This window comes from Oncorhynchus kisutch, linkage group LG27 (assembly GCF_002021735.2).
Source record: "Oncorhynchus kisutch isolate 150728-3 linkage group LG27, Okis_V2, whole genome shotgun sequence".
Classification (NCBI taxonomy): domain Eukaryota; kingdom Metazoa; phylum Chordata; class Actinopteri; order Salmoniformes; family Salmonidae; genus Oncorhynchus; species Oncorhynchus kisutch.
The window spans coordinates 21,005,659-21,023,043 of NC_034200.2; the positions used below are offsets into that span (position 1 = coordinate 21,005,659).

The 17,385-nt window shown below is 42.6% G+C and overlaps 1 protein-coding gene across 6 annotated transcripts in view; it reads right to left on the reverse strand.

Moving 5' to 3' along the window:
* LOC109871568 (disks large-associated protein 1) overlaps positions 1 to 17,385 on the reverse strand; it is a 120,208-nt gene that overhangs the window by 15,004 nt on the left and 87,819 nt on the right. For 5 of the 6 annotated variants that reach the window (XR_004205811.1, XM_020462464.2, XM_031807073.1 and 2 more), the window contains exons 4-6: positions 11,505 to 11,731; positions 6,531 to 6,726; positions 4,805 to 5,045 (exon numbers count right to left, since the gene is read on the reverse strand). Coding sequence is in view for 5 of the 6 variants with exons in the window: in XM_020462464.2 (XP_020318053.1) it covers positions 4,805 to 5,045; positions 6,531 to 6,726; positions 11,505 to 11,731 (664 nt within the window). In the remaining variant the exon portion in view is untranslated. The remainder of the gene's footprint in view (positions 1 to 4,804; positions 5,046 to 6,530; positions 6,727 to 11,504; positions 11,732 to 17,385) is intronic. The other variant, XM_031807070.1, reaches the window with a different exon arrangement.

Consider the following 17,385-nt stretch of genomic DNA (forward strand, 5'->3'; position numbering starts at 1 on the left):
ACATATTGACATCGTGAAATAAATAATGTCTATAAAATAAATAAAATATATTTCACACGTTTTTCTTTCCCTCTCTTTTCTCCACTCAAGCAGCTCTCCTGCGGGTCCAGCCCATATGTCTGCCTTGACTACCCCGGGTGCAGAGCAGCAGGATGGAAAGTAGCAAGCGCACATCTTCATTCAGACATGCAGCACCAGCAAAGAGTTGGAGGTAGAGTTAAAGAAAGCCCTTATTATTTATCTGTTTCAGATGACTGTACCTAGCTTATTTTTCATCAACTATGCATATCTGAAGTCTTTTGTTGTTGCAGTACTGAAGCATTATACGTTTTAAGAGCTAAACGAGAACATAAGCAAATGGCTCCTTTATTTTCCCAAGACAACTCAACATCAGTTAGAGAGATCTGTCCTTCGCAGTTGTGTTATTATTTCATTCTACCTCTGCATGGTAACAGCACTTCCATGATTATCTATGAACTCAACAATTATTTTCAAACTACATGTTGGTTTAATTTAAAATATGGCAAAAATGGTCCTGATGATCATTTCCTGGGACTACAGAGATGTCTCTTAATGTTTCATCCTGGGAGGTCAAACAGAGCCTTGTTGTCAGCGGATTGCCACTAGGAGAACAAGAATTCCCAGAGGAACAGTCAAACTAGGTTGCAGGAAGTACAACTGAAATCAGCACTGACACCTGGGACTCATCTGATGGGGCAGTCTCGAAGTTTGATAAAGTCCTTTGAAGCATTTCAGTGAAATTATAAAAACACAGAATTAAAAAATAATAATAATAAATAACTTGATAAGTGAATTAGAGAGGGTCCTTATCATATACACACACTTTATCTCCGAAAATATTGTATTAATTACAGAAAATGTGTTTTTCTTGTAAGGATTTTCTTCAGATCCATTAACCACATTTGAGAAATTAGTGCCATTTCCAAGCCTATTACACACACCAGCTCGGATTTAAAATGTTCTGTATATAACAGTGATTTAATATACCAGGGAGAGACGATCATGTTCCTCATGCTGGACTGGACCAGGCAAGCAGCCATGTTTTGACAATAGCACCAATAAAAGTAATCTCCTCTCAAAGAGATACAGTGGTGATAGGCCTCAGGCTCAGCTCTACTTCTCCTGCTTAGAGCATCCTCAGGCTTAGTGCTGCTATGAATGTGTGTTGTGTGAGGGTGGTGTATGCTCTGGGAGTCAGGTGAACATACTGTGATCCTGTGGAGAGAGTCTTTCTTGACATTGACCTTTGCTGGTATGTGCTGCCCTGACAGTGTTGGTACAGTAGATCAATGTGCGTTGTGAAAGTGATAAACACAGACCTGTGGTGCTTTTGAGCGTCTCCATAGTGGTGGTGGTGTGAATTATAGGCGTTCCAGGGGAGACATTGACCTTTATTGGTCTATGCAACGCTGACAGTAGTGTTTGTTTTTGCTCTTGAGGGTCTAATCGTGGTGGTGGATAGAGAAGACACTTCCTTTTGCTACAGTGGTATGACAGACCAGTGCGTGTTTTGACTCGCCAGACAAACAGCGCAACAGATCAAATCAAATTGTATTGGTCACAAACATATTTAGCAGATGTTATTGAGGGTGTAGCGAAATGCTTGTTTTCCAACAGTGCAGTAGTATCTAACAAATCCCAACAATACACACACATCTAAAGTAAAATAAGGGAATTAAGAAATATATAAATATTAGGACAAGCAATGTCGGAGTGGCATTGACTAAAATACAGTATATACATACTGCTTTACTCATTTCATATGTAAACATTATTAAAGTGACTAGTGTTCCATTATTAAAGTGGCCAATGATTCCATGTCTATAGGGCAGCAGCCTCTAAGGTGCCGGGTTGAGTAACCGGGTGGTATCCGGCTAGCTAACAGTCTGATGGCCTTGAGATAGAAGCTGTTTTTCAGTCTCTCGGTCCAAGCTTTGATGCACCTGTACTGACTTCGCCTTCTGGATGGTAGCGGGGTGAACAGGTTGTGGCTCGGGTGGTTGATGTCCTTGATGATCTTTTTGGCCTGTGACATCGGGTGCCCCCGGTGATGCCTTGGGCAGACTGCACCACCCTCTGGAGAGCCCTGCGAATGCGTGCAGTGCAGTTGCCATATCAGGCGGTGATCCCATCTGTAAAAGTTTGTGAGGGTCTTAGGGGCCAAGCCAAATTTCTTCAGCCTCCTGAGCTTGAAGAGATGCTGTTGCGCGTTCTTAACCACACTGTCTGTGTGGGTGGACCATTTCAGATCGTCGGTGATGTGTTCGCCGAGGAACTTGAAGCTTTTCACCTTCTCTACTGTGGTCACGTCAGGAGAGTGCTCTCTCTGCTGTTTCCTGGAATCCACAAGCATTTTTTTTTTCGTGGTATCCAATTGTTAGTAGTTACTATCTTGTCTCATCGCTACAACTCCCGTACGGGCTCGGGACAGACGAAGGTCGAAAGCCATGCGTCCTCCGAAACACAACCCAACCAAGCCGCACTGCTTCTTAACACAGCATGCATCGAACCCAGAAGCCAGCCACACCAATGTGTCGGAGGAAACACCGTGCACCTGGCGACCTGATCCAGCCCGCCACAGGAATCGCTAGTGCGCGATGAGACAAGGATATCCCTACCGACCAAACCCTCCCTACCCTGGACAACGCTAGGCCAATTGTGCGTCGCCCCATGGACCTCCCGGTCGATGCCGGCTGCGACAGAGCCTGGGCTCGAACCCAGAGTCTCTGGTGACACAGCTAGCACTGCGCTACCCAGGAGGCCTCTAGTCCCGAGCTTAATGATGAGCTTGGAGGGCACTATACTGTTGAAGGCTGAGCTATAGTCAATGAACAGCATTCTTACATAGGTATTCCTCTTGTCCAGATGGGATTTGGCAGTGTGCAGTACGATGGCATCGTAGGTGGATCTATTTGGGCACTATGCAAATTGAAGTGAGTCTAGGGTGTCAGGTAAGGTAGAGGCGATATGACCCTTAACTAGCCTCTCAAAGCACTTCATGATGACAGAAGTGAGTGCTACGGGGTGATACTCATTTAGTTCAGTTACCTTTGCTTTCTTGGGTACAGGAACAATGGTGTAAATATTGAAGTGGGGACAGTAGACTGGGAGAGGGAGAGATTGAATATGTCCGTAAACACTCCAGCCAGCTGGTCTGTGCATGCTCTGAGGACGTGGCTAGAGATTCCATCCTGGCTGGCAGCCTTGCGAGGGTTAACATGTTTAAATGTCTTACTCACGTTTGCCAAGGAGAACGAGAGACCACAGTCCTTGAGAGCGAGCCACATCAGCCACTTTGTTATCCTCAAAGCGGGAGAAGAACGTGTTTAGCTTGTGCGGGAGCAAGACGTCGGTGTCCTCAATGTGGCTGGTTTTCCTTTGTAATCCATGATTATCTATAGACCCTGCCACATACGTCTCGTGTCTGAGCTGTTGAATTGCGACTCCACTTAATCTCTGTACTCACGTTTTGTCTGTTTGATTGCCTTATGGCGGGAATAACTATACAGTTTGTATTCAACCAAATTCCCAGTCACCTTGCCATGGTTAAATGTGGTGGTTCACGTTTTCAGTTTTGCACAAATGCTGCCATCTATCCACGGTTTCTGATTTGGGTAGGTTTTAATAGTCACAGAGGGAACAACATCCGCTATACACTTCCTGATGAACGTGTTCGTGTTCACGTCGATGTTGTTCAACCTGGAACATATCCCAGTCCACGTGATCAAAACAATCTTGAAGAATGGATTCCGCTTGATCAGACCAGCATTGAATAGACCGTAGCACGTTTACATCCTGTTTGAGTTTGCCTATAGGAAAGGATGAGCAAAACGGAGTCATGATCTGATTTGCCGAAGGGAGGGCGGGGGAGGGCCTTGTAGGCTTCCCGGAAGTTGGAGTAGCAGTGGTCAAGTGTTTTAGCAGCGCGAGTACTACAGTCAATGTCTTGATAGAACTTTGATAGCGTCAAATTTGCTTTGTTAAAATCCCCAGTTACAATAAATGCGGCCTCAGGATATGTGGTTTCCAGTTTGCACAAAGTCCAGTGTAGGTCTTTGAGGGCCGCCGTGGTATGACCGAAGATAATTGTCTTGGGAGGTAATACAGTCGGCATTTGATTGTGAGGTATTCTAGTTTGGATGAACAAAAGGACTTGAGTTTCTGTACGTTATCACAATCACACCATGAGTAGTTAATCATGAAACATATACCCCCGCCTTTCTTCTTCCCCCGGAGAGTTCTTTATTCCTGTCTGTGCAATGTGCTGAGAACCCAGCTGGCTGTAAGGAGGGGGTCAGTATATTCGGACAGCCATGATTCCGTGAAACAGAGTATGTTACCGTCCCTGATGTCGCTCTAGAAGGACATCCTCAGAGACTGAACATTAGCGAGTAATATACTCGGCAGCGATGGATGGTGTGCACGCCTCCTGAGTCAGACTAGAGGTCCACTCTGTATACCTCTTCTCTGCCAGTGGAGTTTTGGAGCAGCCTCTGGGATAAGTTCAACTGCCCTGGGGGGTACGAACAATGGATCCAATTCGGGAAAGGCGTATTCCTGGTTGTAATCTTGGTTATCGCCGCTCTGATATCCAAAAGTTATTTCCGGCTGTATGTAATAACAAAAAACTTTCTGGGCTAATAATGTAAGAAATAAACAAAAAAAGAAATACTGCAAAGTTGCTTATGAGCTAAAAGCAGAGCTGCCATGTCTGTCAGCGCCATCTTGCCAGACTGACCTGTGACTAATCCGTGTGTAGTGTAAGAGTGATTAACCAACTGACCTGTGCTGCTCTGGATGGTCCTGACAGTGGTGGTGGTGGTCCTGGGGGGTGAGGCGGGCAGCAGAGACATCCCCTCATCCTCGGAGCAGCCCTGGTCCATGGCCCTCACATAGCTGTGGCTACGCATGCGGAAACAGCTCGGCATGGGCAGGTCCAACGCATCCATGGCCTGCGACTCCATCTCGCTGAACATCTGCTCACACACCTGCTCTATCTGCCCGTTCACCTCCACCTCACTCACCTGCAAGGGGACAGGGATTGGGGGACGATGGGGGAGAGAGGGGGGGTGCAGCACAACCAGATATCAAAATATCAGTATACTAATCCTAACCTGGGAAACGCATATAGAATAGTCACTTACCTAGAGTTTAATAGCCGTTAACATTTAACGCTGAGGGGCAGAGTAAACATATCTGGAATCATTAGGAGAAGTAAAGGGAGAGAACTACAACAGAAGAAGAGGAACCACAAAATAGCAGTAACAAGAGGAGGAAGAGTCGGAGGGAATGGGAGAGTGAGGGTCAATGTTAATTGGAGAACAAGCAAGTGCAGTGCCTAGAGAATGTTTGGGATGAGGAGGTGGCTTTATTCAGGGTCTAAACCAGAGTTAGGCATTCCCTTCTCAATTTGTCTTTCCTCAAATCCTGGCATACTCTCTCCTCGACTGCATTTCAAAAAACATTGGAGGAAAAGGAGGAGTAAGAGGGGAGTAACCTTGGATCTTCAAGAAAAGACTAATTGAGAAAAAGCCCTAGTCTATGAGGGTGAGGGGGTCTTGCAATGGATCAGCGCAGAAACAGAGGATCATGGGAGATGCAGGGGATGGGCCTGACAGTAGGTAAGACGAGTACCAGAACATCTAAGATGGTTCAATAACATACTGTAGGTTTAGGTGGGATAAGGAGGGTTTGGATACAGTCTAAAGCATACCACTCCTACACAAAAAGATGAGAGCTTGAGGCGCTTTTGGCAAGACTAACGCTGAGATGTTTTGTAATTCCATCTGATTTTCACTGATAACTGAGGGAGGGTATTAAAGAAGAAACAGTTGGTGAATACTGATCCTTTATCCAAATATTTATTGCATTTTAGTTTGGGAGATGATTGTTCAGTGAGTTATATTTGTAATTTCAGACATGAAAAGCAAAAGGCATAAATAAGGTGACTGATTTTGGGTGACTTGTTTACTCCGAAATGGAATGTCCTTGGAATAGTTGAACATCAATAAGAATATGGTACGATACTTTGATTGTTATCTTTATCTGAATCAATCTTAAAATGATTATTTAGCTGAGAGTTAACATGAAGTAATGTGCATGACATACAGTACATTATGGAAGTCATATGATAATGGTTTATTTTTTATTATAATTTATTCTGTTATGCTATCTTTGAAATACTATGAAACAATTCACAACCGGCTTTAGAAGGCAGTGGGCTAGGATTTTTACACTGGTTGTAAAGGCAGACAACCCGGAGCATTTTTCCTGTATCAAAACTCGTGAGAGTTTTAAATGATAAATGGAACGGTAGTTTCATTTGGCTTCTCCTCTTAGGTTGACTCTTGTTGTTTGAGGGCTGAACATTGACATTGGTTTGAAATAAAAATTCATCTCATCGCTGGAGAGATGAATTTGTGGCTGAGTTAATGGCTGACTGGACGTGACTTTCCTCCCTTGCACAGACGTAGCACCAGAGATGGTGACGTAATGCCGGGAGCACCAACCTGGCTGATGGTGCTCATTGCCCTCATGTAACTCTCGTTTCGCGAGCGGTATTGGGGTGAGGAGAGCAGCGCTTTGGGGTCCAGGAGCCCTTTGGGGTCCAGGGTGTCCAGGCTCCTATTGATGGAAACTTCACTCACCGCCCGCAGGTAGCTGTGGCTCCTGATCTGCAGCTTCGGAGAGTGTTCGTTGGAGATCCTGCCAATGAAGACAAGTCAACAGATTTCAAACAGGTGTTAATAATATTGGCCTCCTGTCGTTAGCCTGATCCCAGATCTGTTTGTGCATCTTCCCAACTCTTTGTCACTCATTGTGAGTTTGTGTGACATTGAGATGGCAAGATCGCACAATCAGGCTACTCTGATGTCATGGTCTCTCATAAATGTGGACGTCATTGATGCATGTTAGTTATAGTCTGATTCACTGTGATCAGCAGTCAAAGGTATGGTGCAGTAGTTATGTCTGATGGACAGATCAAAGAGAGACATTTCTGGAGCACTGGCAAGTTGTACCGGTGTCATAATTATAGTTTCATGAATCACAGCAACAGACTGGAACATTGTATGAAACAAATATTTTTTTCCACACTAAGAATGTTTCTTTAACATGCTGGGCTCTATTTTAACACAATGGTAAAGCTAAGTGCAGGCGGTAGCGCTATAGATTCAGCGGTGTGTCAGAAATATTTTTTGCTATTTTCACGATTACAATTAACGGCGCGAAGGGGCTGGGTTTTGATGAATAAGCAAGTTGTGGGTGTGTTGAGGCTTGGCCTCTCACCGGCCAATCACAACATGCTCCATGGCGAAATACTATATGTGGTAGCTTTAAGTTGTGTATTTACGTAATTTTATGTATGGCCCTGGAATCAACTCCAATTCCAATGTTAGTCCGTTATAGTTTGATAAATGACTTACAGAATTAAAATAACAATATGTAGACCTGTCTTTGCTAAATACGTTAACTTGAACCCATTTGCACTGTTCTAAGTAATTTAATGGCTTCAATAGCATTCACACTGATATATGGGCTAGGCATACTGTAAATTGGATTATGTCTGAGCAAAAACATGACAAACATTGTCAATAAGCAAGATGAAATAAATGATTGATAAGGCCTAAAAAGAGAACAACAATAAAACATTTAAAAACAAAACAACTCGTTTTAAATAGGCTATGTCACACTTACAGGCACCATAATGTATTCCTGTGGACATATAATATTAAAACAGCGAAGACTATGGAGGGTTTTACACACATCCAAACTGCTCTCAGTAGCTGGACAAAGATCCAATATAAAGAGAAAGGGAGAATGTCCACTGACCGTTATACTGCTCCCAAATAGGCCTATTTTATGAACATAATCGGAAAAACATCTTACAGATCTGATCGCATTCACACATCTCCAGAAGTTCCATAAAACCAGGAAGATTAATCATTCTAATACGTTTGGTTGTAATACAATGTAACGAAGAACAAGCTGTTTAAAAATACAACAATAAATACATGTAATGGTATCATAAAATGGCCAGGATATAAAAAAAAAGACAGGCATTGCTGTTGAACCAGCCTTCATTATAGTAGGCCTAAGGGAGTGCTTGGGTTTTGAACAGATGGAACGTAAAACAAGCCATTTTTACAGGTTACAGATAACTTCTAAATACAAGGTTCATCAGTATTCACCCAGGTACTCATCTCTCGTTTCATGTTGGGCATGGACACATATCATGGAAGGGGTTTTACGCACGTCCAAAACGGGACCTGCATGGATAAAATAATGTGAGCCTGCCTACAATGCATAGATAAAAAGTGAATGTCAGCTCACTGTTTTTCTCCTCTCAAACTTCATATTTTAATAAAGCTTTGGTGATTAAGATTTATTTCCAAGCGGTCTCAGGAGCCAAACCCTTTATCGACAGTCTTGACTACTTTGAGATTGCATTGGGCAGACAAAAAAAGCCTTCGTTGAGAGGGTGGGAGGGTATGCACCAAAAGCACTTTAGGCTACTCTTGTTTCATGTGCATATGGGCAGTGTACGTCACGGCTGAATAGGCTAAGTTTCCGCTGTCAAAATTCATGCCATAACCAGCTTTTGGTTGGTTTTAAATATCCATATCAGCGCTGCCAGAAATTAGCACTTTGGATCATGTTTTTAAGGACACGCCTAAAATATTTCTACCCTGCCCATCTGAGCGCAAGCGAGCTAAAATAAGACAGGTTAATTGCTGAACCTGGCGTTAGAGCTGGAAAATGCCAGAGCGCCAGTTTTTACATGACGAAATTGCAAACTAACGTCCGTTTGACACTAGCGCCGCCTTAACACCAGCCGAAAATAGAGCCCGCTGTGTCTCATTTTCACCATCAAACAAAATCAAACCAGGTGAAATTAGATCGCAACAATGTGGCTGATCTCCTCTCATCAAGACGGGCATGCTCAGTGCACGTCACGTTCACATCAGATTTGCTTAAACCTCAATCTGAGAAGTTAAATACGTCCAGCGAATCTCTTGATTGATTGACTTGATGTTTGTCCACTCTGCTCCCTGCATGTATTATAATATGCATGGTTTTAAAATAGACCCTGGTTACAGCTGCAAAGCCCTACCTACATTATGCACTCTCCCATAAAGCAGGTCGAGCCAGCCAGCGACCACAGTGCTGAGGAGAAACAGCTAAATTCACTTAAGGCCACCCACGCAACACTCTAAGCAGCAGCAGTGAGGGAAGCCAAGCAGACAAGACAGCTAGGACAGTGCTGGGTTGGGTTGGCACTTGAGAAACTCTGTGTCTAAACTCGGTCTGCTCTGCTGCTGCAGCATGGTTCATTCGGTTCAGAAACTTCTACTGAAACTCCACTGTGGTCCAAAAAGCCTTCTGGGAGCTGGACTCTGAATCCAGCAGAACAAAAGATATTGAAAAAGTTGGGACCTAAAGTGCTTGAAGGGCCAAGCTGCGGATTCCTCGGTGTTTGGCTCTAAAGGGGTTTGGTTATGCCTGATGTCACTGAAGCAGAAACATTTTGGCTTATTTTACACCAATCAGAGTTGGGGTTGTGTCGTCCTTTGACATATGTGCTGCGTGCTCTCCTTCCTTCACATTAGCCACCTCTATGACTATCACTGTACTGTCCTATCAATGGCATGAAATAGCACTGCGTCATAAATGGTATTGCAATCAATGTTCACAGTAGTACAGTAATTGTACACCATGTAGTAGATCTCACAATATACTTGATGCATTATGGCAAATAAAAACACATAAACCAACACACTGGTCATTAGTCATAAGACTCTTGATCATTCCAAAGCAAATTATATGAGACAGCAATGGGATTCATGACAAAGCATATTTGTGTCTCTCTGGTATTATATCCCTATGATTTCTTGATTACCATTTGGTAACAAGAATCACATGACTGTGGTGTATTATCTAACAAGCACTGAAGGAAAACAGGTAAACGTCAAGAATACGCACGCACAAACACAGAAATGTGGGACACGTACAAAACATTGACTTATCAAACATTACCATAACATTATCAATAAATAAATCCAAACCCGGCCTATACAATAACTGCATCAAAATGGAAATAACATAAATGAATGACACATACCCTCTGCCTGTAATCCAAGTCAGACAAAACAGCAATGAGGTTCCATTCTGTGAGTGCAGCACTTTTAAAGAGAAGTCCCCAGGCTAATTAATGTAATTACTCACCATACCTTCTCCAGCAGTGTGGGTACTTAGAGATAGAGACATGCATGGTGTGTTTGAGGAGAATCTAATTCATATCCCTGCTGTTAGTGAAAGGTCCAGGGAGCCTAGATACTACTGTAGGCCTATGTCATAGAGTGACAAAGAAAGAAATGCCAAACTATTAAACTATCTTCTTTTGTGTAATAAGTCAACCTTGTTCTTGTTGATTGGGAAGATGATTTATCAGTGTAGATTATCACATCATACTCCACACAGTGAGTGGAGCAATAGGCTGCACCATGCGTTTACACAGGCAGCCCAATTAGGATCTTTCTTCCACTAACTGGTATTTTGACCAGTCACATCAAATCTGTTGTTTCAGTGCTGACCTGATTCGTCAAAAGACCCATTAGTGAAAAAATATATCAGAATTGGGCTAACTGTAAACGCAGTCCGAGGGCCTGCCAAACTGTTTCTAGCACCTAGTGGAGTTCAGAACTGGAACAAAATAACTAGGAGAGGCACAGTACACTATCAAAGGCCAAGAAGCATGCAGACCTTCAGATAAAAAGCTAATACAAGCAAAGTTCAGAAAATGGATCACAGTCAGCCATGTTTTTCACTTATGTTGTTCTTCAACCAATGCCTTTAGTGAAACGTTTGTCAAAGATCCCTTTCACATTTGCATTGAGATGATTGTGTTGCTCAGGGATTGACAGATTTGTTCATTGTGCACATTGCAATGAACCAATAAGACTAGAATTAAGATCATTAACTGAAATGTTAATTTACACAGGTGTTTTTCACTTTAGCCACTTCATGTAAAACTAGGAAAACCTTACATTCATTTCCCCTGGTGTTTGAAACGTTAATACTCTTTACTCATCGAGTGGAAAAGGATGCAGAGGGGATGTATAAGCACCAGGCTGGGTTGTCTTTTGACTTGGATGGCGCTTAAATAAATTCACAAATGCGAGCTGTACGCCCCAGATATGTCAGAGTGATACTGAAGGCTACGAGCAGCCTCTCTATATAATGGTATCAAATTATCCACCACTCGAAGGGAGTCAAAAGTACCATTAAAGCTGGAGGTTGGAGAACCTCATCCTGTCACTGTTGTCCGATTTCTTCACGCTATGCTTCTACACCACTGCAGTAAAACATTCCAGTAGGTACATCCCATGCCCCAAAGAATTCAACATCATAAGAACTATGATAGTTAGTTACATTAATTTAATGTTAAAGTTATTTTTAAAATGAGTTAAAGAGAGGAGTCTTACTTTAAGGTGGTCATTTCAGTCAGTGATGGCTGGGTGGCTTTGAGATAGCTGGCCCGTCGACCTTGGGCCTGGATCTTTGGACACAGCTTAGGACTTTCTTCTGAGTCTCCGCTGTCTTCATCCTCTGCCATAGCCTTCACGTAGCTGCCGCTGCGCATGCGCCGACACGGGATATCGTCCTCCTTCCCCTCCAGAGGTGAGAAGCCACTCCACTCATCCTGGGGCACCTGTGGGGATAGGGAAGGTGACAACAGGGCTTCAGGCACCTCCATGGATGACTGCATGGTGCCATGTACCATCCACCTGGTCCAGTCCGGCAAACGAGGCGTCACAACAATATCCAACACAGTCAGATGCGCCTCTATTTATCTCTCTGTCTCGTACTGAGCGTCGAAGGTAATAGGTAATTAAGAGACGGGTGTGAGTTCGCATGATTACACTTAAAACCCTTTCCTGACAACCTGGGCATCTGTTAGCTTGGAGTCTCCCTATGGGCACAGCCTTATGAACAGGATGCTCACAGAGAACTAGGGTGTCAGGGTGGTATGACATTTTAATTAATCTGACTGACTACTATTGTGGGTTAAGGAAAATAAATGATTGAAGGAGAAACAATGAGCTAGCCATATATATGGGCTAAACTAAATATTATAACTAGGGCACAAACACAACCTGAACTGAAACTATTATTAGTTGCTTAATAATAGATGAAGTACTAATATGAATACAACTAAATCCACTCCTCCGTACTGAGAGGAATTATGGCACCCTTGGCTCAAAAAGGTTAATTCAGACACTTTGAAAACATTTGTTACCAGAGAGTATCAATTCATCTTCCAATGATATACCTCATTTGGGTAGTTAGCATTGAGCATACAAAAATACTTTGGAGACTAAGTTGATGCTGGAGAAGAGAGAATCCCACTCCTCTGAAGTCTTAGTAATTACACGAATCACTACAGAGGGAGAGGAGCCTTGGTAACTGAGGAGAAAGCCAGAGCAGAGCAGGCTAGGATGCTAGGGCCTTTGACATCAGAGCAGAAATGAGCAGGTTGTATATAAAAGGAGGCTGTGGAGGCAGAGCGACTCAACCGCCAAGCGGCTCTATGCCCACACACTACAACACAGTACACACCGTGCTTGTGCTGCCTGTGTCCCCTGCTCGTCACAGAAATAGGCCTATCTTCACAAGTTCACACAGACCCACATGTACCTTAGCTACCATACTGGATGTGTTCAGTGCTTTGTTGTTGTGATAACTCCACTATAACAGCTCTGTTTACTTTTATCTACTGTACCGAAATGGTCAATGCACATGGTGTGGGGCTGAATAGTTCAAGATCTGAATGTTGTGTTGCTTGGCTACTGCGGTAGCAAATCATTTATGAGTTATAAGAATATGTCAGTAATTGAGTACTGTATGTTTGTGTATTTGTCACTGGGTTAAACCTGTTGAACTGTTTGTTTGTGCATATATTTACAGAATACAGTATCCATAATACTTTAGTATACATAACTCAACAAATCTATTCACAACATAACATTGACAGCAAAATAACTACACTAATTTAGAAGTTTTGATTTCAGAAAAGCTGCATAACATTTTGGGCATCAATTCTCCCATGGCACTGAACTTACGGACATAACTGGTCTCCATTTGTACTAATAATGCAGCCACTGCTATCCTATCCCAGCATTCAACTCAAACCTGCCAATAATGTTGGTAGGTGTTTCTATGGTAACAGGGTAACTATATTACAGCAGAAAAAGATAGCAGGATATGAGGGAGTAAATGGGAAACATCTATGCAGACCAATACTCCAAGTCGGTATTCACGTAATAAGAAGGAATTCCACTCGACCACGCACACAAATTGGGAAAACAAACATTCTTTCCTATTGACCCCCATTGTAAAAGAGTCAAATTTGTTGCTGATCTATTGTTATACAGAGATACGTTGTTCCAACGTACATGCAAACAGGTTTAAAAAATCCCGAACTACGGTTCGCAATGCTCCCACGTAGGGAAATAGAGCCTGCCAGAAGAGCCCTGAGGGTTCAGGCTATTGGGAGAGTGGGAAATGTGGGGACCATGTGTCCAAGTAGGCTTCACATACTGTAGCTATGTGTGTGGAAAACATTTCATCACAGGTAAGACATTTAACTTGTTTAGTATAGTCCCTTTGTAACGCCCTTCACTACTTGCAGCTGTATAGTCTGTTTGTTTGTGTTATTGGTCTTGGCTAGCTTGATGTTCGGGTTGGTAACTAACTAGCACTCACACACGTGGCACCATCATGAAAAGGGGCATGAGGGAAGCCAAACAATTTTCAGTAGTTAGAAAACTCGGGAGCAGGCAATGTTAAAACGTAATCTTTAGTCATGTTCTACTTTTCTTAAATGTAGTTTTGTAATTCACTAAAACAAGCAGACAAGAAAATTGTGTTCGAAAAAGGCGAGATATTTGCTGAGAGCCAATGGGGTAACCTAGGTTACCACAGGTTATTTTCTGTAATTCTGACTACTGACTGTCCAAACAGCAAGTTACAAGTGACTAAATCGTATTTGTGTGTGTTCAGACAGCGGTCATCTGCTGACAAGGTTTTGCTAGTTGTCATAGTAACAACAGGTGTGTGCGCAGTGGTGTACGTTGATTGATGGTGGTGCTCCTGCTTCCTATCCCTCAGAAGTGATGTAGCAAGTTAAGGTGACAACATTGCCTGCTATGGACGTTTCGCAGTTGCTTTGAATGTTCAAAATCATTGTGTAATAAACACTTTTAAAGCCTCAAAGGATAAGATGATCCAACTTTCAAAACGAGTCCTAGCTAGGTAGCTTTCTAGCACATTCAATAATTTGTTTGTGAAACATTAACAAGCTAGTTAGCTACCACATGTTCAATGCCAAATAGTCTAAAAACCACTTGAGGGCAAATAAATTAGAATGGACCGCTCAGACTTCAAGTCACATGGCCAGGAATCAGTTTTGGATCTGACTTCAAACCACCTAAAAAAGGTGGTTTGAAATGTGGCTTGAAATATCTGATTCCATGTGCTTTTTGGCTGTTCAGACTGCAGGAAAAATAACATATTTGAATCGGATATGCAAATAAATAGGATATTTTTATTACCCCCCTTTTCATGATATCCGATTGCGATCTTGTTTCATCGATGCAACTCCCCAACGGGCTTGGGAGAGGCGAAGGTCGAGTCAAACAATGCTCCTTAACACCCGCCTGCTTAACCCGGAAGCCAGTCGCACCAATGTGTCGGAGGAAACACCATTCAACTGACGACCTAAGTCAGCCTGCAGGCGCCCGGCCCGCCATAAGGAGTCGCTAGAGCCGTGATGAGCCAAGTAAATCCCCCTGGCCAAACCCTCCCCTAACCCGGACGATGCTGGGCCAAATGTGTGCCGCCCTATGGGACTCCCAGTCACTACCAGTTGTGATACAGCTTGTGATCGAACCTGGGTCTGTAGTGATACCTCAAGCACTGCACTGCAGTGCCTTAGACCGCTACGCCACTCGGGAGGCCCCAAATAAATAGGATTTGAGTCACTGCCAATGTGAACGCGGCTTTAGAGACTTACCCAGAAAGACTCACATTTGTAATCGCTGCCTAAGGTGGTTCTACAAAGTATTGACTCAGTGGTGTGAATACTTCTCTAAATGAGGTAATTCATTTTCAATAAAGTGACAAAAATATCTAAAACATGTTTTCACTTTGACATTATGGGGTATTGTGTGCAGATGGGTGAGAAAAATATTTAATCCCTTTTGAATATAGGCTGTAACACAACAAAATGTGGAATAAGTCAAGAGGTGTGAATACTTTCTGAAGGCACTACTACCGGTGACTTTTTATGTATAAACCCACCTCATCCAATATAGTACCCCTGCACATTGAATAAGGTGCTGGCACTGACCTCTATATACTACTTGGCGTTCGTATATATTTCTTTAAATCTCATAGAAGATGCGTGTGTTTTTTATTTAATTTAAGTTTTTATCATATTTTCTATATTATTAGTGATGCACCGATATGACATTTTTGGCCGATTCCTATATCCGACATTTGCCTTGCCAAAAAACCCTGGTCTTTTAAGCATTCTAGTACAGTTAAATAGTTAACACAAACAGCGGTCTAAGGCACTGCATCTCAGTGCAAGAGGTGTCACTGGTTCGAATCCAGGCTGTATCACATCCGGCTGTGATTGGCAGTCCCATAGAGCGGCGTACAGTTGGCCCAGCGTCGTCCAGGCCGTCATCGTAAATAAGAATTTGTTGAAGAACTGACTTACCTAGTTAAGTAAAGGTTACACACACACACACCAAAAAGTAATTTTTTTGGCATGTACGTATGTCCCCATTACCAGTAAAACATCATCAAAACCTATTTCGTTCACTTACTTGCTGTGCTGTTTCGTTGTTCAGTCGTTTCATTCTCAACCAGGATTTCTATGGAACGGCATTTGGGTCTTTGCACGTCAAACAACGTTACTTGACATGTCAAACAACGTTACTTGACACGTCAAATAGTGATTGTTGACCTGAATATGACTACACGTTACATAATCATTTAACGTATTCATTGATTGACATAGTTATTACACATTGATTACACTATCACTCGTATTTCATATGTCACAACGATTCATCAATACGTATGCTATGATGCTGGTAAGCAAGCATTTTGCTACACTTGCATTAACATCTGCTAACCATGTGTATGTGACCAATAATATTTGATTTGATAAAGTTGTATTGCACACCTACAGTGTTGGTCGTAAAAAAGCTAGCTAGCTCATGGATGCAAACAATTTTCTACCCCAAAAACATAGCAAAATGACAATCTAGGTATCATCTAAAGAACCTTAATTTATAAAACAGTTCTTATTTGATTAATGGTGGTCGGACACATCTATGTGAAGCTAGACACAATAAGGATTAGCCACAATAGTGGACTTTGAGGTTAGCCTTCAAAATAAAAGTATGGCCGGCCCGGTCGAGCCTCCGTAGCCAGATGAAGATAGCTGGCTGCTTATAACGTTAGCTCTGGACAACAGGGTAAGTAGCTGGCTAGCTATTTATTTTCATGAATGAAAGTTTAATTTCAATAGGCTAACAACAAGTGGCAACCTAGCTAATACTTACTCACAAGGATTCCTAAATAATTGCTAAGAAAAATGAAAATGACTGCAGTTTCTATTGGTCATTGTTTTCAGGCTGGTTGTATTGGCGCTAGCTAGGTACCAAGCTAAAGCTAGCTACCCCAGAAGTTGCGGTTGAACACATTATGCTTCATTACCAACACAGTATTGTAAGCATACCATTCGTGGCCGGTGTTTGCTTGTTTGCAGACTTTTTTGAACAGCTTTGACAGTACTACTGTATATCTTTTGACACGCAAGAACCAAAAGGCATTCCATAGTATGTATGTCGTGAAGCTAATAGCAGTGACGCTATTACTGTGCAACATCTGAAAAAAAAGCGCACTTAGTAGTATGTAACAGTGCTCGACCAGTCAGCGAAAGCCAACATCATCCACGACAGAGAACGGTTGATTGTCAAGGGCAATGAATTCAATTATCTTGGCTTTAATGGATTTCGCCTTTGAGTTGTCTCGCTGAAATTTTCTTACCCTTTCAAATGACTGCTCGACTTATTGACTGCTCGACTTATTGACTGCTCGATCCACACAGCATACATTGTGGGCAAGGTTAGGAATGCTGTGTTGCACGTGTAGTGCAAAACTTTACATGGCGTCATTACCTCATATAGGTATGCACGGTAACTCTGACATCGGTTTTTAACATCGACGTTAAACTATCGGGCCAATACCAATGTTGGCATTTTCAGCTAATATTGTCCGATTCTGATA